This window comes from Asterias amurensis, chromosome 14 (genome assembly GCF_032118995.1).
Source record: "Asterias amurensis chromosome 14, ASM3211899v1".
Lineage (NCBI taxonomy): Eukaryota > Metazoa > Echinodermata > Asteroidea > Forcipulatida > Asteriidae > Asterias > Asterias amurensis.
Window position 1 is genome coordinate 10542898 of NC_092661.1, and position 21653 is coordinate 10564550.

Sequence of the window (21653 nt, forward strand, 5' to 3'; positions counted from 1 at the left end):
TGCACCGACAGTATAGCCTATTTCTGACTGGTGTATCATTCCTCAGGATGACTTATCGATTATGTCAAGCGAGCCTCAAGCAACCATTCAAACATAATAATTCCCAAAACATCAGAGTTTCTCCAACTGACAGGCCAATTAATCTTCTTCTTTTTTTGTAGCTGAACACATTGAAGCTTTGGAGAATAATGCACAAAATAACCAAAGCTCAATGTATAGGCAGTTCCTTTGTTGTTGCTGATGTTTGCATGAAATGAAAAACACCGAACAAGTAGTTTTAAAATGCCCTTGATCCTTTCCTGCCGTTGAATCTAAGGTACCTCGTTGGGATAAACATGTTGGCCTACACAAACTGGTAAAAAAAACGGTACAGAGTTACACCCCTATGTTTCGACATCCTTATCCTCAAATGCACTGGACACTATTGGTAATTACTCAAAATAATTGTTAGCATAAAAACTTACTTGGTACCACGCAATGGAGAGCTGTTAGTAGTATAAGAAATTGTGAGAAAGGCTCACTCTGAAGAAACGTAGTTTTCGAGAAAGAAGTAGTTTAATTTCCACTAAAATATTTGAATTTGATTTCGAGACCTCAGAATTAGATTTTAAGGTCCCGAATTCAAGCATCTGAAAGCACACAGCTTCGTGTGACAAAGGTGTTCTTTCTTCCATTATTATCTCGCAACTTCGACGACCAGTCGAGCTCAAATTGTTATGTTATGCAAATGTTGATATACACCAAGTGAGAAGACTGGTCTTTGACAGTTACCAATAGTGTCCAGTGTCTTTAAAGGCAAAAGACACATTTGGTAATTGTGCCACACTCTTTTGGTGGATCTCAACATATAACAAGTATCAAATATTAACAAATCTGTGAACATTTTGATTCAATTACTAATCGAAGTTGCAAGAGAATAATGACAACAAAAACGTCCTTGTTGCACAACTTCGTGTGCATTCAGATGCATTAAAAATACTCCAGGCTTGAAGACTTTTTTTTGTATAAATATTTGAATGAGAAATAACCTCTTACTCAAAAACTACGTTACTCCGTTTCTCACAATGTTTTATACTATCGACAACGGTACAACCAAAACGGTCTGTGTGATGTTTATAGCTCTACAACTACTGTTTATTGTAAAGCGAACCATGCAAAGTGCTAATTTGATAACTTTTATTTCTTTTTATCAGGTTATTTCCATAAAAATATAGTTTAATTTTTGTTTGTAGTTGGAGTCGTTAACTAGATTAGGTATTGTGTGATTTCTCTCTTATAATTATAGGTTTATATAAAACAAGGTTGGCAATGATAATATATCATAATAAAGTTACAATGAGTAGCTTGGCGCGGCTCTAGCAATTGACAATAATAGAGTATATGGCTTGACTGGCAAACAGACCAGACAACAACAGCTTTTCTTATGGTAATGAGACATCCAAATAGATAACGCGCCAGGCTCCCCCGAGAAAGAAGAAGAAAAAACACAACAACTGAAGAAAAAACGATTGTCAATGAACGGGGTAGAATGCCAATGCGCCCCAACACGTGGCGGTGCTATTGTTCGGTGACTAGGGCCTTGAACAAAAGGGCTCAGAGATGAATTAGTTTAGAGGACAGGTGCGACTGGCAGATCTCTAAACTTTTAGGCCAAGTGAAAACAAATACCAGTTGATCGTCTGGGGTTTTCCTTAAAAAAGGAGAGTGAGGGAAATTTTACTTTATATTTCTTGTAACGGATGGTCGTCAAGCATTTTGATGCAAACTTGCCACCGATTCTTCAGATTAAAGTCACCACTTACTTTAGCAAGTTTAATGAGGAATACACAGAAAGTTTGTTTTTCGAAAAAAGGGTAAAATAGAAGATGGAAAAACAAAAACGATGCAGCCTCGAACCAAGAGGAGGGAGGGGAACGTTAAACTGTATTTTTGTTACTTGGCCATAAAAGTTATAGAGATGATTATTGGCTTGCCAAGCTCAGCCATAAATATTCCCAAATCCCTGAGCTTTTTGTTCGTTTTTGTCAGAGCATTATATCATTATGTATTTTTCAGGGTCTAGTTGTTCTCTATGATGGGTCTGACCTTGTCTGTAGCGCCCCCAAACATGGTGCAGAATAAAGAAAGCCGCTCATTTTTGAACAAATATGAATGATTTGATTTTCGAAAAAACGCTGATGCGTTCAGTTCAGAATGTGAGCTGTTTGGTATGCGCTCAATGAGTTCTCCTTTCATCTTGTTTGGGGGGGGGTAAATTTGAAGCATTTTTTTTTTGTGTGCGGGGGGCACAGAGAAAACAGTGTTCTGAATTTGTTTGTCGTTTCCGCTTTCTTATAATCACAGTAATATTGCACACCAGTGTGCTGGGCAATATGTATTAGTTTATATCAGAAATAAAAGCTTCAAAGCCTTAATGTAAGGAGGCTGAATTTAGTTTTATTTTTACATAACTAAGAAAAGTTTAAAATATATGTATATATAAATTACTCAACGACAATTTAAACGTTGGTAATCACTCTACAACTTAATGACCCGATCAAAACTAACTTGGTAAGAGGCATGGAGAGCCGTTTACAGTATAAAGCATTGCAAAAAATGTGAATGGCCTGCGTTTCGACCATAATTATACAGAATCTTTTGATTGGTCTAAACTATTGATAGCATTTCTACCATAGGTCCTTATGGTTGGATGATCCGATAAGCAGTTTGCAACCAACTATAATATTTTCTCACTACAAAACATTTTGAGATTCGACTAAGTTTATTATTTAGAGAAAGGGGTAAGTTTTGATTCCAGAATTGTTAGAACTGAAGGCACATAATTCTATACAACAAGGTAGTGTTTTTCTTTTCGTTGTTTTCTTGCACTTTCGATGACCAATTGTGCCTAACACAGCGGTTTTTTTTGTGTGCATATGATGGGACGCACCAAGTGGGAATACGGGGACCGCATTTCACAAAGAGTTAGGACTATAGTCCTATAGCTTAGAACTAATCCTTGTCCTAAGTTAGAACGAGTAACTCCACTCCTCCTAACACGAGATAAGACTAGTTTTTGACTTGTTGATAATTACAAAAAGTACCCTGCCTCTAAAACCAAGCTGATCGTAATGAAATGGATAAGACATCGATCGCAAAAAATTGTACATAAGTGGCGGATGGGTGGAATGTTCTTCTTTAAATGCTTTTATGCTCTATTCTTTAAATGTAAAAGAGTGGAAAACACCACTATTCACATTTTAAGTTGTCCCTCAAATAGCACTTTAAAGTCAGTGGACACTATTGGTAATTACTCAAAATAATGATTAGCATAAAACCTTTTTTGGTGACAAGTAATGGGGAGAGGTTGGTGGTATAAAACATTGTGAGAAACAGCTCCCTCTGAAGTGCCATAGTTTTGATGAAAGAAGTAATTTTCCACGAATTTGATTTCGAGACCTCAAGTTTAGAACTTGAGGTCTCGAAATCAACCATCTAAACGCACACAACTTCGTGTGACAAGGGTGTTTTCTTCTTTCATTATTATCTCGCAACTTCGATGACCGATTGAGCTCAAATTTTCACAGGTTTGTTGTTTTATGCATATGTTGAGATACACCAACTGTGAAGGCTAGTCTTTGACAATTACCAATAGTGTCCACTGCCTTTAAAAAGAGTGGTTAATGCTAATGTTATTTCACTCTTTTAGAGAGGTTTCACTCCAGGACAGAGTGAAAAATTACTCAAAAAGATGCAAACTTCAATCTAACAGAGTGGAAGACCACTCGAAAAAGAGTTGTCCCTCGAGTCATGTGGCTCTTCTTCAAAGAGTGTTTTTTTTTTCATTCTTTACATTAAGAGAGTATGCTCATAGGGTTCGGGTTTAGAAATGCGAGTTACTTTTCCATCAGGGGCCGATTCGGCCTCCAAGATGATTTCACAAAGATGGTTCTATAACTTTGGACATAGAGCAAGTTAGGACTAGTCCTATGAGTTTATTAAACATTTCAGGCTAGTCCTAGGACGGGTAAGTCGAACCATGGTCGAACTCAAGATCAGACCATTGAGGAATAAGATTCATCTTGAATCCAGCCGCAGGCATGCATCCTGTTTGAACCAACGAAAGTACCTTCATGTTTATTCACATGAATGAAATCTCTAACACGCTTCAAACCTGCTACCTCTACCATGCTATCACAACATTCTTAAAAAACTTCCAAGCAATAACCCGTCGCCAGTGTTTACTCACATTACATAATGGTCGCCCGGTAATCAACCACACAATAAACAAGGCCTTGAGATGACGTCACGACGCCACGCGTCTTCCCGTGCCAGTACAAACTTAACCCAATTAATGTGCTAGATCCGAACGCGGTTTAGGGGGGGCACGCGAGTGTGCTTTTGTTCCGACTTGTAAAGGTGGCGCCCTCTCATTCTACTGCGCTGCGAAACAATAGGTGTGTAAGTTGATTGCTTCTGTGGAGAGAGCAAGCTGTCTTGGTAACAGAACAGGGCCCTATTCCAAAGAGCTGCTTAAGCAGAAAACATTGTTTAACATATTGTATGCTCAGCAGAAACAGAACAGGATACCAGTCACGAGTTGTACACGCGACATGGTATTTTGGCTGGTAACCTTGTCCTGGTAAGCATATTTTTGTTGTGCTTAGCTACTATTTTTTTGTTTTGCCTAGAGCATGGAGGTAGAGCAGCTCTACGAAATTGGCGACCAGGAAGAAGAAAAACACATAGAGATTATCCACGGCTGTTTGCATTGGCGTTTGCAGGGATGCGGAGAATAATCACGCGTGGGTGTGAAATACGCTACGACTGTATTGAGCATCTTTATTTACATAATCGGGTTCTTTTAATTTCTCTAGACTCACTTCGAAAAGGACAGACCACCTTTGCGCGTGGGTTGACGTACAAACGACAGCAGACCTAACATTAGTGGCGCAAAACAAACCCTTTCAATTGAGAGTTTCTGTTGTACACTTGTATACTATAGTACAGATTTAAAACCAACCGTTCTTTTCAGAACCACCCCAACTCATTTTAGAGTCATTATATGCTGTGTGTGGTGGTCCCCCCCCCCTGTGCGCCTTGCTCGCCTCTATTTGGTGGATTTTGGCGCCCTATAAATATTCTTTATTATTATTATTATTTACCGCAAACCTTTCCATATTGTACACTTGCTATAAACGTTTTGTAAAAACACCAACCAAGACGAAACCAGTGAACGATTTCCCTTGGTTATATAGCAGAGTATGATGCTACACAAAATGTTTCAATTGCTACTCAAAAATCAGGAGATGCTACTCAATCAATCATTCAATGTGCACCAAATAAGTGCAGTCTAATTAATTGTCTTGCTATGCAAAATTGCTGGATGAAACCATTCCCTGGAATAAACGCAGCAACGGCGAGCTACCTTCTTCTGTGGTATCACACGCAGGAAGATTTCTATTAATTTGTGTGCTTTATACAAACAAATGGGTAAATGGGTACCTGTGAGGGCAGAGATGGTTCTTGTGATTGATTTAGCCGAGTAGAGCATTTGTTGCACGAGGCTGTATACTCCCCAGGGAGCTGAGATGGTTTAAGAAGTGAATTACGGCACAGTGACCAGGGTTAATTTCTTGAAGCGCTTTGAGACACCCGTAGGGAGTGAAAAAGCGCTATATAAAAACTCAATTTTATTATTGTATTATTATACCCATATACACCGATGTACGTTAGCACTGTATATTCAGTACTTTCCCCGAGTCCTGTGGGGCGAAAACAATCACAGGCATATTACTCGGATGGGATTCGAACCCACGACCTTTGCAAATGACAATTTCCATCTGTTGGAGCAAACATCAAGAGCGCAAAAGTAACCATTTCTTGCAAGTTTCATTGCACACTTGCTGTAAACGTTGGTACAAAGACCAAGACAACAACGGCGAGCTACCTCATTTTATGTCACTGTTGTATCTCAAAACAGGAAGGTTTTATAGAGCCACTTAAGCAGAAAATATTGCTTAAAAATTGCCTGCTAAGCAGAAGTGAGCAAGATACCAGTCTCAAGTTGTACATGTGACTTAGTTAAGCTGGTAGCCACTTTTCTGGTAAGCATAGTTTTGTTATGCTTAGCTAGATTTGTGTTTAAGCAGCTCGATGTAACTAGGCCAAGGTTTCGTCTTCAAAAGGTTTACTCAAATCAAAAGTGTTAGCCAAAACCAAAATTAACGGGTAGGCCTACCTGCTTTTGTTAGTCATCCACTTCCTGTTTGGTTTCTGTGCCTACTTTCCTTTCTTCTGTGCTCTTCGGGTGAACTTAATTACTTCCAATAAACTCAGCTGTAAAAGTTCCAAACAAGGCAGTTAATATCTCATTCTAGAATCTGTAGTCCGAGACTGTGAGGGAGAGAAAACACAAAAGGGCATGTTATTCAGGTTGCAGTGCGCCACCAACGGCAGCAAAACAGAAAGTTAGGCTATCATTGGGCGCGTTCGTTTAGCTTCCCTGGGTCGGCCCCGGTGTGTGGCGGTTTTATTTCCGAGAACGAATGTGTGTAATTATCTGCACACGTTCGTCCTGGGGGAAAAAAACCCGCCACACACCGGGGTCGACCCGGGGAAGCTAAACGAACGCACCCATAGTTAGTTGCGACCATAGAGCTATAATAAATGCGACTCATTTTTCTATTGTAAGTTTTGAGCAAAGCACTTTCAATCAAATCCATTAAAATTAACATTCAATCATGCATTTAAAGACGGCCATTAAATTAAGTAGAGCATTCATTCGGGAAATAGGTTTATTCAATGATTTCAAAGTCATTTGGTCGTTACATTTCGTCGAAGCACGTCGACTCCATCAACAACCCCTTTCACAATGTCGATTAAGGGGAAGGACGGTTGGTAATCCCCTTAAAATTAATGGCAATAAAAATTATTGTTAGAAGCCTCAGCAATATTTAAAAACGTAAAAAAAAAATCAAAAAAACATTCACTTCGAAGTAATGTGGTCTGTTTGGTGATGACCAAAAATTTTAATCTGAGAAGCGTTACTGTCAGAAACGTTTCTCAAATTGTGTATTCTTATAAGGGAGTGTTCTTCATGCGTGATCCTAATATAGATCATCTACCTCCAAAATGCAAACGTACACACCTAATGTAAAACATTGTCAGCGGCGCCCCCTGCAACAAAATGGAACGTCCTCCTTTGTGCCCTTCGCTCGTCCCCAGCGCCTTGCTTTAACCAATGGCGCTGGGATGGGCAAACGTATCATGCACGCACATTGGTTTAATAATGCGCAGTCCCATCATGCATCACACTCACGCTGCGCCATACTTTCTATGCACTGCATACGTGACGTACTTCCTGAACAAGAGTCTGTGCAAGCGATTAGCCCATCCCAGCGGTCCTGGATAGACTGGCCGCTGGGGCCGAGAGAACTTGTGCCCCTGTCCGGAAGGGAAATCTGCCCGATTCTGTGTGGCCGCAATAAGAAGCATTGTGTGCACAGTTCGTCGTATGGGTGCGGGGGGGGGGGGGGGGGGCAGAATAACCTGCCACACCCCAACTACAAATTTAAACTGTAGTCTCGCCGATGTTTGAAATAGATTTTTAATAAACTGAGCCTATTGTCTAGGCCGACACTTATCCAGGGAAACAGCGTATTAATGTTCACACTGGTCTTTACGTGAACCGGCTAATGCGTGAACCGTATAACGGTTCATGCCGAAAAATGCAATTTCGATCCGGATTGAGATTTTCAACCCTGGTCTCTGTGCCAGGGTTGATTTTTATCAGGCTAGAGCATGCTACCCGGATCGGAGGCGGGTTGAAATTTTAAAGTACAGTGTGAACAAAATCTCGTTCGGAACCGGTTCCGCCCTGAAAGCTTAAAAATTCCACACGATTATGTGAAATATGGGCAGGGAGTGTGGGGCCCCCGTGGAGGGGGGGGGGGTTATTACCCTACCTATAATAATTGGGAGATCTTCACCAGAAATCGCAGGATTTATTCAACCGAGCTGTGGTAATGGCGGAACCAAGCATTCATGCGAACCGCCTGGTTAGTCAACTCGTGCATCGGTGCGCATTGCCGGCGACATTGTCCCCTCTGTGACTTCGGTTCGCTCAAGCGAAATCTACTTTCGTTTTTTTTTATGAAACCGAAAGCCAGAAAAGATTTAACCTTCAATATATCGCGTACTTTTCAACCTTTTACAGACATTTTGTTGCTGTGAATTTTTGTGTGTAATTGTGAATAAAACGCAACTCGCTAGAATGGTTTCTGTCATAGTTCATTGAACGAACTTAAAGGGAAGCTAACTATTGGTAATTGTCAAAGACCAGTGTTCTCACTTGGTGTATCTCAACATATGCATAAAATAACAAACCTGTGAAATTTGAGCTCAATTGGTCATCGGAGTTGGGAGAAAATGATGAAAGCAAAATACATCCTTGTTAGACGAATTTGTGTGTTTTCAGATAGGAATAAAAGACTTCTAGCTAGAAGTCTTTTAGTATTTGAGTGAGAAATTACCTTTTTCAAAAACTACGTTACTTCAGAGGGAGTCGTTTCCCACAGTGTTTTGTACTATCAACAGCTCTCCAATGCTAGTTACCAAGTCGGTTTTTAAGTTATATTTGTTTTGAGTAATTACCAAACGTGTACTTTCCCTTTAAAGCAGTTTGCATTATACAATGAATTGAGGTTTGCGGTGACACCATGCGCAAAAATCTCTTAGGAGTTGTGGTGGTTCTGAGAAGAACCGGCTAACAACTCGACGTTTCGTTCAGCATGCTCTGATCATCTTCAGGAAAATATAACAGAGTCTCACCCTGAAGAACATCAGCACACTGGTCGAAACGTCGAGTTGTCAAACCACTTCTTCTCGGAACCACACAGGGGCGTCAATCCGTCTTGAAGTGTGGGGGGGACATAACATTTACGGCGTGGGGTCCGGGGCCCGCTTTAGGGCCCCGGATTTTTTTAGCCTGTAGATGCTCTCTGGTGCAATCTAGTGAATCTGAGGGGTGATGTTCCCCCCTCTCAGATGTTGGAATTTAATGCCTATTTCAAGCTATGATGCACCTATTCTTGCTATCAGGTTATTGTACCTAAAAGGCAATGGGGGGACATAACATTTACGGCGTGGGGTCCGGGGCCCGCTTTAGGGCCCCGGAATATTTTTTAGCCTGTATATGCTCTCTGGTGCAATCTAGTGAATCTGAGGGGTGATGTTCCCCCCTCTCAGATGTTGGAATTTAATGCCTATTGCAAGCTATGATGCACCTATTCTTGCTATCATGGTTATTGTACCTAAAAAACAACTAAATTATAGCTTCGTTATATCAATATTGTTTCTGCATTCTAATGCTCAGACGGCGTTTCATCCCTATCATCACCAGACCTAAGACACAAGTTTTATGGGGCAAATCTGTCAGAATGGAACAGAACATCTGTAAAATGTGAGCAGCAGTATAGAACCTTTTGGGTTGACAGCATCTTCAAGTGCGGACCTATGAACCAAGTTTTAGGGGGTAAACCTGTCGAAGAGTGAGCTCACGAGTGCGAAACCTTTATGGCTTTTTGTGGGCCCGCTTAAGGGCCCTGGAAAATTTTGCATTCCAGATGCTCTGTGATGCAATCTTATGCCAATAAGAGGCACACAGAACGGAACAGAACATCTGTAAAAAATAATGTGAGCAGCAGTAGAAACTTTTGGGTTGACAGCATCTTCAAGTGCGGATCTATGAACCAAGTTTTAGGGGAAAATACTGTCAAAGAGTAAGCACGCGAGTGTAGAACCTTTACGGCATGGGTCCAGGCCCGCTGAAGGGTCCGGGCCCGCTGAAGGGCACGGGAAAATTTTGCATTCTAGATGCTCTGTGGTGCAATCTTAGGCCAATAAAAGGCGTACAGAACGAAACAGAACATGTAAAATGTGAGCAGCAGTAGAACCTTTTGGTTTGACAGCATCTTCAAGTGCGGCTCTATGAACCAAGTTTTAGGGGAAAATACGTGAGTGTGAAACCTTTACGGCATGGGTCCGGGAAAATTTTGTATTTTTATATGCTCTGTGGTGCAATCTTTAGGCCATTTAGCGGCCAAATGGCAAACGAAACAGAACAATGAGCTGTGTGAATATTTGTGTTCCAGTGCTCCACAGTTCCACAGTGCAAAACACGATTTTCATGATAAAGGTGGTCAAACGACACGGGGAACATTGATACTGTGTCCCCCACCCTTCGAAAATGGGGGTGGGGTGGGGTGGGGTGGGGTACACGTCCCTTCCACTCTTTCAAGTTAGGGGGGAGGTGCAAATCTGTCAACGATGGAGCATGCGTGTGAGAAGCCTTAACGGCTCGGGGTGTGGGCCCGATTAAGGGCCCGGGAAAATTTTGCATTTTAGATGCTCTGTGGTGCAATCTAGGGCCAATTTAGAGAGGGGATATTGTGTCATCCTTCGCCCACAGGATTAATGCCCATTTAGGGACACAGGGTTTCGTCTTACACAGTGCAAAACTTGGGCTTCATGATAAAGGTGGTCAAAAGGTGGGGGGGGGGGACATTTGATATTGTGTCCCCCACCCTCCAAGAGGTGGGGGACATGTCCCCCTGTGCCCCCCCCCCCCCCCCCCGATTGACGCCCATGGAACCACACAAGTCAAAAGAGATGTATGCATATTATGGTGTCTACGAAAACTCACTTATAGATCTGGATAAATTAGAGCCAAACGAGAAGAGAAGATGATGAAGAAATTTAAGTTTTAGATGTGGGAGGAAAACCCAGGGAAACCAACCAGTCAAGAGGGACTGAAAACCCAATCCACATAGTGCCCCCCCCCCCCTCCCCGTGTGATTCGAACCGGGGTCCCAGAGGTGGTGGAAAACATGGCAAGCTGTCCACTTTAATGTACCCCCACCATGCAAAGTTTTGCCATCAAGGCCCAATTGCATACAGTTTGTCAGGAACTAGACAACAATATTTATTCTAGTCATTGTGAAATCAGCGGTTAGCTTGGTAGGATTTGAACCAACAACCTTGTGATTGCAGGTTCTGCAGTCTAACCACTAGACCACGGTGACTTGTACAAATTGGACATAATACACAAATTGTGACTAGTATCCTGTTCATAACTGCTAAGCAGGCATAATTTAAGAAGTATATCAGCCATGAATTCGCCCTGCTCAGCAGCATCAAAGCCACACTCAGGGTCCAATTTCATAGAGTTCCTTAAGCAGGAGACTTGCTTAACAATAATATTGTCTGCCAGGATACATACAAGCCAACTGTACATCATGGCAGTTTTTCTGGTAGCCTTATTCTGGTAAGCATGATTTTGTTTATGCTTAGCCACTTGTCTGTGCTTAAGCAGCTTTATGAAATTGGGCACAGGTGTTGACTTCATTAGCAACTTGTGTATAGTCCACAGGGTGGGTGGGGGAGGGGGTAGAAACTAAGCCCTCAGCACCACAAAACTAACGAAAAGGAAACGAACTTCCACAAAACTAAAGTAAAAACACAGTAATCGAGACAATTATTTGAAAATTTGAACTTCACATCTCATTTATCCCACATTCACCTACAATGTTCCACGAAGCAATAGGCCTACATACACAGTTGATTTCTGATCAATTATTGTAATATCTTAAAAGAAACTAACCAAAAGAACTTCACTGAAAGTTAACGTGCATTCTATAAAAAATAATGTATTGATGATGTTAAATGGCTGCATCAGACACTTTAACGTGGACCAGCCATCTTGTTTTATACCACGTAAAAACAAAAGGACCAAACCGAGGCTGAAAGGGCAAAATAGTCAGATGCCCCTTTTCTGTACAATGAGATTCAGTATTGATTATTGCTATAGCACACAGGGAACAAGACAAACATGGGGACTTTTTCTTGCTATTTTCACAGGGGCCAATCTGAGGTCAGTCTGGTCCCTTGATTGTGTAATGATACTTAGTGCAGTATGACCACTGGGGTACACAGGAAACATGTCGGACACGTTAAAGGCACTGGGCACTCTTGGTAATATGACTCAAAATAACTAGCTGCGGTAAGAAGCAATGCAGAGCTTTTCATAGTATAATACATAATGAGAAACAACTCCCTCTGAAGTAATGTAGTTTTTGCAAAAGAGGTTATTGCTCACTTAAATATTAAAAGACTTCAGGCCCGAAGCCTTTGATTAGGAATCTGGAAGCACACACATTTATGCAACAAGGGTGTTTTTTCTTTCATTATTCTCAGGCAACTTTGATGACCAATGAGCCCATATTTTCACAGGTTTGTTATTTTATGCATATGCTTGGATAAACGAAAAGAGAATATTGGTCTTTGACAATAACAAAAAGTGTCCAGTGCCTCAAAGCCAATGTTTTTAAATTCCTATTATCTAGAAACATTTTACTAATTCTTGTTAAGACTGGCTTAAACAACATAACATAGGCAGCACTTCAACTCCTGAGTAGATGTGAGTGACATATCAATTAATGCAATACTGAAAAATAAAATATTTGTATAAAAAAACAAAGAAATAGACCCTTGCACTGGCCGCTGCACTTGACAAAAGTGTAGCATGATGAGCTATGATTGGCTGAGAGTCATGCACAGCACGTACATGTATGCATGTTTCGTTTGCTTGTCATCAAAGATGGCCACCAATGCAAACGGGTCTATACCAAAGAAAGGCGCACCAGAGAATATTAGGCAATATGCCCTCAGAGGCCAATGTTGGCCATGGTCCAGGTTTGAAATGACTTGTGAAACCATCAAAGAAACTTTGTACTAACAGCCACTTACTAAAATGGCTTTTACTCTTGCTACAGGTATCCCCTGTGTGGCTTATATCTGGTAATTAAGTACAATGAGGCCACTTGCAAAATGTGGCCACTGGCCACATATGAATGGTAGCCACTTTTCAATGTTGCCACCTTCAATAAAACCTTGTTTTTATACCCTGAACGAATGGCCATTGCTTTACGTGTATACAAAGCAGCCACCTGTGCAATGTGGCCACTTCTCATTATATGAATGGAAGCCACTTTTTCAATATGGCCACCTTTGAAAGAAGTACCCCTTTGTCTTGTTCACCTCCCAGTCCAACCTTGTAGCCCATATCTTCAGAGGTGCAACCAAAGAGCAACCCCCCCCCCCGAACTCTTTTTCGCCTTCAAATGAGATCGAAAATCAAATACACGAAAAAGCCCCCCCCCCTCAACTTAAGTCCTCACCCCTGCCACCCCCCCCCCCCCCACTTCCCCAAATGATAATATCTAGTTAATCCCTTGGCTATATTAAGGGAACATTCATCTGAATCAGGGTGGCTGTCACACACAAGTAGAATATTAACAGCACACCTCAACAGTCTCAGAGATATATAAAATACACTTCTCTGAATTACTACCTTATCCGAAATCAAAACCCCAAATGAATGTCAAAACAAACATCTTAACAATCGTAACAGTTGACATTTTGAAAACTTTATAACACTAAAATAAGACTGTGTAATATTTATTTTCATACATAATATAATTATAAAAAAAAAAGACAAAAAAAAAAAAGCCGGCACAATTATTACAATTCTTTTTACAAGACAATGTTATAAGCATCAATACTTTCAATAATACATTTACATCAAAGACATCTACAAGTTGCAACCACCTGGGAGGCAAATAAGTTTAATAATAATTACCAGGAAAATACTTTCAAAGCAGAGTGTAACTTTCCCCATGTTTTGTTCTCTACTATCAAACGCCAGATTCAAAAAGATAAAACACCTATAATCACCAATCTAGCTGGTAGAATCGCATAATAATATTCTCTAATGGGTAATAAATACTATCGAGACATAAGTTGGCTTAAAGCTAATCATATTTTACTTGTTAATAGTTTATTACTAAATACTTTTGGCTATCGTGTTTATGGTGGATGTTATAAGATTACAAAAATTGGTATGTCCAATTTAGGAGTGGAATAATGAAGAAGAGAATGAAAACGCTTTCTTACAAAAGCCCTTCAGAGATTTTGATACATATGATCTCAACGCTCTTATTAGAGCCAAACGAGAATAGAGAAGACAGTAAAGAAATTTCCGTTTAAAAATTTTTAGATGTGGGGGGAAAACTCCAGAGAATGATTCGAGGGTAAACCCACGCAGTCAAGTTGGGACAGAAAACCCAATCCATATAGTGCCCCCAGTGGGATTCGAACCAGAGTGGAAGAGGTGAAGGCTATGACACCAGGGCCCAACTTCATAAACCCTGTAAGCACAAAAATTTGCTTAGCAGTAAACGTCTTCCTTAATAAAAACAGGATTACCAACCAAATTTCCACGTGATTTTAAGATAGACAAACAACAGCTGAATGCAGTAACAAGCAGTATGCAATAAATTAAAATTTAGTTGGTAATCCTGTTTTTATTAAGGACAAAAATTTCATGCTAAGCAAATTGTTGTGCTTACAGGCTTTATAAAATTAAGCCCACTACACAAGCTGACTTCATGTGATATGGTGAACACATTACTAGGGCACTGGTACTCCAAACTCTCTCAATGCTAAACAAAGTTTAATGCCAGGAAACAGTGAGCAGTCCGCCGTATAAATTGCCCTTGCAGTAAACCAAGCTTTTCTGATGGTTAAATCTTCCCCCTTTGGACGGACAAACCGGTAATGGGAAAACTCGCAGGTGATGACATTAAAATGCTTTAGCGATTATTTTTTTCCGTCCACCTTGCAGAGGATATTTGTGAGAAGATAACCAAATTGAACAAGCATCCAATATCACAAGTGCAAAAGGTCTGTGAATCTTGGGTTCAGAAGTACAATGCCCTACAGCGTGTGGAAACTCACACACTTGGACGGACCCCAATATTCAAAGAAGTGCAAAGCTTGCAGGGTCCACTCCCGTCACGCATGTGCCATTTTGGTTTCAATATTGTAGAGTTGAAAATAGTGTATCAACACTATGAACTGTTTGAGAGAAAACTGCAAGTACATGTAGTTAGAACCTGTCCTCGATTTCCTAAAACTCTTCCTAACTTAAGACTAATCTTATGACTTAGGACGAGTCCCAAGCCTGCACTGTAGCATGCAGACCTTAAGATTAATCCTAAGTTAAGACGAGTTACTCGCCCTAACTCGAGATAAGACGAGTCCTAATTCTTTGTGAAATCGACCCCTGATATCTTAAGGGAACTGGTTTGGCTTTTTATGCACATTATTAATTGGCACAAACTACAGATGTTACAAATATTGGCAAAATATGTCTCCCTCTAACGGGACATCAAAGTTGAGACATAATTGGAACACGATGGTCAAGTTGGAGCAAGACTCAAGTCGACCATTTGGCGATTCTACCTGGTACCCAGGATGTATTGCATGCGTAGGGAACCATGCAACATTGACTAGTGCTTGGTTGCTACTCGAACTTGCCCACTGTGGCAGCAGGTAGATCCCTTGTTCTCAGAAAATGTGCATAAAGCTCAGAACTACATAAATTAACCACTAGGCATGTCTGCTGCCACCTAGTGTTCAAATCTGTCTCATTTCATGTATCAACTCCCCTTCGTGACTTCCCTCTTCACTTTTATGAGTAAAACAAAAAATAAAATCAATAATTATCTGAAGGGTAGAATTTACATAGTATGGCTAATATTGGGAGTGGCTTCCAAGGCAAGCAGTGTAACACCAAAAATAAAATACTGCCGATGTTGTTATCCACATCAATAAATCCAAAGAAAAAACCTAAATGGCGACAACACTTGATTCTGATCGAAGGATCTGGCGCAACACTTTAACTTCATATAAATAGCCAAAAATATAAAAAATTTGTTATCGATTTAAATCATTAAGTAAGTCACACCCGTCACTTTTATGACTAAATAAGAGGTAAAATATAGACAAATCTGGGTGGAATATCTTTGTTTACTGATTAAAAAAACACAATTACAGCTAACATCACACGAAACTTTGTGTAAATAATTATTTATACAATATGAATGCGACGCCCTGTAGAGACCACATCACTTTGAAATGCCTTCAAGAATTTGGGTTCTTTTTATCAAAAAAACATAATGTCATACCCTGGGGTGGATTTCACAAAGAGTTACATAAGACCAGTCTGATCTCAAGTTAGGCCGAGTTAGTGGTTCTAACTTAGGACTAGCCATACGTTTTTAACATCTCCTAGGACTAGTCCTGACTCTTTGTGAAATCGACCCCAGACCCTTTAAGATAAAGCACTATATTATCAACATAACAATAATACTTGCTTTCCGCTACAAAGTGCCGCCATTTAGAGCATGACTTTCATGGTAAGGCCTGCCCACACAGTCCTTCTCCATCGAACCATCCACAATGCAGTGACTTCATTCCAGAAAGCAAACATGGTATTCCTCTTTTCCCACGAGAAAAAATGTTCGATCCCACTTTCTCTTTCGCTCTCACAGAAGCAAAGCTGAGCTCACAGAGTGGTGGTTTCAGCGACGTAACTTTGTGGAGTGTCGTTAAATTTCCCAGCTGGGTTTAGGTTCGTCCAAAGGCAAGACAAACTGCTGAATGACCTTTGACCCTGCGCATGAAGTAGGATACCTTAAGTACTAGTATCACTTTCTCCAAGAAACAAATAGACCTCTCTATTGTTGATAAACAGAGTGCGCTAGTTGACTCGGCCAACCGAATGTTAGCAAAACAGGTCAGTCAACTGTGTTCCAACAAATGGTGAACCAAATACAACATTTTCTGTAAATTTTCTACAAACTATGGCTATCCATTTTTTATTTGCATTCATGGTAGTTTTCCAACCTAGGTTGGCAAAAACTCTAGCTGTGACGTTGCAGTAGAAAGGTCTATAATATACACGTTGAGTGTCTTTAACTCTTTCAGCTTTGTTAAGTTCGTCCCCAATTCAAGACAACTTCCTGATTGACCTTTGACCCTGCCCAGGAAGTCAGCCCCTGACCCCACGACCTATGACCAGAGGATCACTTCTCAAACAGGATGTCCGGATTCTCCACCATGATCTCGACTACCTTCTTCTGGTATTGCAGCAGATAGAGGTTATCCATAATCGTCTGGTCGTTGGCTTCCCGTAAGAGCGTCGGGCCGAAGACGATTCCGACGTTCTCTGCGCTCATCTTGTTCTTCTCCTTATGCTGCACCACTCTGTGGGAAAGGAATAAAATATAAGATGTCAGGGGGGTCTTTTCATACCCACAAGGCAAAGCGCTTTGCACAAAAGTATACTCGCTTGTCTCTGTGTATCCCTAAGCTCTTAAATATTTCAACCACGCCCACATCAAGCGGCTTCGGAGTTTGGCTTATTCTAGAAACAGCCAGTACTGTAGCTACTTCAACAGCCAGGGTGTGATTCCTGGCAATTGTGGGTTGTTTGGCTTCCGACTGGCACCCCCCCCCCCCCAAAAAAAAACAAAAAAAAAAAAAAAACAATATCAATAAAATAGGGAGAGCACAAACATGAGGGCAACATTGGTAGACTGCCTGCGTCCCATGAAAATCAGTCCGCCACGTGGGAAATTAGCGTGAGGTGAAGGAGGACTGTTCAAAAGAGGGCGCTGTTAGAAGCAACTTGTACACAGTTTTCCATATGGGGGGGGGGGACACACAGAGGCACGTTAATCCGGAGGTCGCAGGTTTAAGTCCTTGCTTTGTTCAACCCAAATCCTGTTCATGTTATACTCTTGTGGAAGTGTGTGGCCGAGCAGTTAAGAGCATCAAATTCAAACTCTGGTGTTTCTGTTCAGCGGAGTTTGGGTTTGAATCCCAGTCAGGACACTTGTGTCCTTAGCAAGACTTTGTTTCGTCCTTTAGATGGGACATAAAGCCGTTGGCAAGGAACCCAGTGTGCTTATGGAAAAGAGAAAAGAGTTTGCCCCAGTGTTCTTGGTTTGATTGGCTGCATATTGTGCCACAGCACCTTGTAAACCATTACATGGTGCTATGTAAAAGGAATAGGTCTAATAATTCAAACGTAGTCCCACCTTGCAACAAAATACTGAATGTGCGCTTAGAATCAACCGTATTAAGCGCCTAATAAATGTTGTGTATTCAATTTTTATTTTTTCAATCCCGAATCCTAATTATTCTAGTTATAACTTGGATTTGAGGGTGAACAAAGAAAAGTACGCTGAGCCTTTATTTTACCTGTTGAGATGGTTGATGAGATGCTTCAATGTATGGTAGTGTGCCGGTCTGGTGTTGTAAAGCTCATTCATCGCCTCATGGACAGCTTGTAGTCTCTCCATGGCGTCAGACACTTCTGCTCGTTGAGAAAAACACGAAAGGAGAAAGGAGATTGACGAGTAATGGAGAGAGGTTGATGGTATAAAGAAGTGACATACATGTAGTTTTCGAGAAAAAAGTCATTTTCTACGAATTTGCTTTTGAGACCTCAGATTTAGAAATTGAGGTCTCGAAATCAACCATCTAAACAAAACGCACACAACTTTGTGTGACAAGGGTATTTTTTTCTTTCATTAGTATCTCGTAACTTTGACGACCAATTGAGCTCAAACTTTCACAGGTTTTTTATTTTATGCATGTTAGTACACAAACTGTGTAATCTAGTCTTTGACAATTACCAATAGTGTCCAGTGTCTACCATAGCAGTTTTTACAAGACAATGTACACCAGGCTAGTTTAAGGGCGAGCCATGACTGTTTGTACTCACTTGCTGCCATCATGAACCGATCGTACATCTCAAAGGGAACCAGTGGGATCGGCAACTGCCTCAGGTACATCTTCAGAGCTCCAGAGATGACGTTGATGTCGGGGAAATCCTTGGTGCTGATCTTCGCCGCTACTCCATCTGGATAATCAATCAAAATCAATCACAATCAATCAATCAACCATTTATAATGAAAGACTTAAGCAAGTATGATATTAAAACTTGGGCATTTCTCAGCTTGGGATGTGGCTTCATGCAACGTCTGCTGTTCCAACCACCACCGCATGTAAAATACACGCTGCTCAAAAAAGTACAGCCCGAATGGCCTGTTTATACGCAGCACGCGCAGCCCAAAATAGAGATGAAGCCTGAGCAAGGGTTTAAGAAAGGCTGAGGCATTAAACAACATCTCCCATGGGGCCTCAGATACATTTAATTCATCTTTTGATGAAACCAACGATAGACCCATTTCCTGAAAAGATGGTTTAATAGCTCAATCGTCACACTTTTCCCAAGTGGTGTGACTAAATAAATGTGACCACATGAGTTACCTAACCTCTACTTAGGAGGACCGAACCCTTGGGATCAGGTCCAGGGTGTTGAGTTCAATTATACCCACTAATAAGAGGAACGGACCCCTGGGATTATGGATTAGGGGCAGGGTGTGTCCACGGTGTCATTTCCCATTCAGATACCCTCCTGACCCACACCAAACCCCCTTCCCACCCATACCAAATAATACACATGTACTCCCCCCCCCCCCCCCCCAAACTGTTTTGGCCCTCAGAGCGCAACTATTAATTCGTTTGAGGGAAAGCTTCCTATCCGGGGAGTTTTGTCCCCTTAATGAGACCCTTCCTCAAAACGATTTTACCCCCCTCTCTGCCCCCCTCGGAGGGTTTCCCCGCAATGCGTACACCTGCTGCAAATCCTCCAAGCTCTGCAGGAAGTGTTACAGTGCTATCATTAACTCACATTAGCCCTCCCGCTCCTTTGGGGATCGGGGATTACATAGCATTCAAAGTGTTAAGGAACTGAAGAATTATTTCCAAAATAAAGTCAACCAACTTTCGTGCCAACTTTGTTTCCTCTTTCGTTTTGACTTTTTCAATTTTTATTTTATTTTTAGGAAGAATTGCTTTGACAAGAATTAACAGTCATTTGCTGTGACGGATCAAAACAGTGGTGTTGCACAAAGATAGTGGAAGGCTTCTATTGTGGGCAGACTGCCAACTTGAAATCTAAATGGTTTCATTCCTATGGCATGACGTCTGTCCAGAATTCGTTTCTCTATTTAACATGAACGATTGCAGATCTTCATTTCAATTCGTTTCATTTATTTATTTATTCTGATATGAAGACAAGGAGTCTCAGAAAAAGCTAATTTAAGCCCGATTCATACTTATTGCGATGCGAATTTCATTGCATCACAATAGGAAAAGAAGCGCGTATCAATTGTTGCTTGGCCAAAATTCGCTTTGTCTTTTGCATTCGCAGGAAGTATGAACCGGGCTTTAGTAGCTGTACTAACCAACAACCCAACAGAGAGAAGACAAGGAATGAAGTTTCAGTTTTAGATGTGTGAAGAAAACCACAGAGAATTATTACAGGGGAATACCCACACAATCAGAAGGGACTGAAAAAAAAAATCCACCTAGTGTCCCCGGTGTGATTCGAACAGGGGTCCTAGACGTCATCAAAGGCAAGGAAAGCTACCACTATGCCAACCCAACCATAATTCATGGAGGCAACGCAGGCAATAGCCTTCATTGCCGCTGGTCATCGCCTTGGTGTCCCTCTCCATTGCAAACCACTCACTACTTGTTTCTATAACATCCATAGTAGATATTTGTCATTTGATTGGAGGATAATACTACATAGATCTTATGCATTGAAGTCATCAAACCGCCATCTTTGAGGTCAAATGGTGATGAAACAAACGAAGCGCACATAGATTGGCCAATGAACAACCTCCTTTTGACCTCAAGGTGAGGGCGCCGTACTGAAATGACGTCATGTGCATTTAAGGTCTATTAAAAGAGCAAACAAACTGTACAAGATTGAATTCTGGCATCCACCTCAAAGGCATTTTCTACTGCTGTGTATTAACACATGGTGTAATGTACAATGTACATGGAGTCTACCGTACGATACTAAAAAAGAAAGGATGGGGCAAAAACGCACGGTGAATAGTACCAAAATGCATGGTTTATAACGTAGGCCATGTTATAGTTTGAATAATGAATGCAAAATGACCTACATATAAACTCCTACAATCAAGCAAGGATGTACTTGCGCATTATATAAAATACTCTAATCTGGGTTAGTCCGGTCTCATGACAAGACTCCAGCAAACACATTAACTGATACCAGCTGGAGGTCTGTCCTCCCGACTCTAAAGTTTTTAGTACCTCTGTATGTTACAATGAGTACACCCAGTTTCCCATGGGCAACTACATAGGGTCATCGGTACAAGCCCTATGGGTTTCTAGATGGCTCTCTGCTCAAAATGTATTATTTTCTTCAGAGCCAATATTTTATGACTTGTTGTTATCTTGAGCGGAAATTAATAAACAAACAAACAAAAACAAACAATGACTGTATAAAGGCGAACAACGTCTCCACATTTGAGCTAGCCGACTGTTAAGTTCATAGTACCTCGCTAAACAATTTCTCAATATTTGAGCAAGCTGTGGTCAAGTGACGAGACTGCAGGACTTGCAATCACAAGGTTGTGGGTTCGAATCCCCCAGCTTACCACTGATTTCACAATGACTAGAATAAATATTGTCGTCTTGTTACTGAATCACAATTTCTTGATTTGTGCAATTCATAATCATAGACGTTAAACCAATGTTTGTATGAGAGAGATTGGTTGTTGTCAAATTGGTGTTTATATTCCCTTGTTGGGAGTTTGCTGAGTTCCCTTGATGGGAAGATCATCTAAACAAACAAACAAACAAACAAACAAGCGAGCTGAGTT

The 21653-nt window shown here is 41.0% G+C and overlaps 1 protein-coding gene across 2 annotated transcripts in view; it reads right to left on the minus strand.

Moving 5' to 3' along the window:
• Positions 1 to 13248: 13248 nt before the first annotated feature.
• Positions 13249 to 21653, minus strand: part of LOC139946984 (beta-chimaerin-like) — a 77134-nt gene continuing 68729 nt past the window's right edge. For both annotated transcript variants that reach the window (XM_071944787.1, XM_071944786.1), the window contains 3 exons: positions 18674 to 18811; positions 18148 to 18262; positions 13249 to 17148 (listed from right to left, as the gene is read on the minus strand). In XM_071944787.1, coding sequence (XP_071800888.1) covers positions 16968 to 17148; positions 18148 to 18262; positions 18674 to 18811 — 434 coding nt within the window. In that variant the 3' untranslated portion in view covers positions 13249 to 16967. The remainder of the gene's footprint in view (positions 17149 to 18147; positions 18263 to 18673; positions 18812 to 21653) is intronic.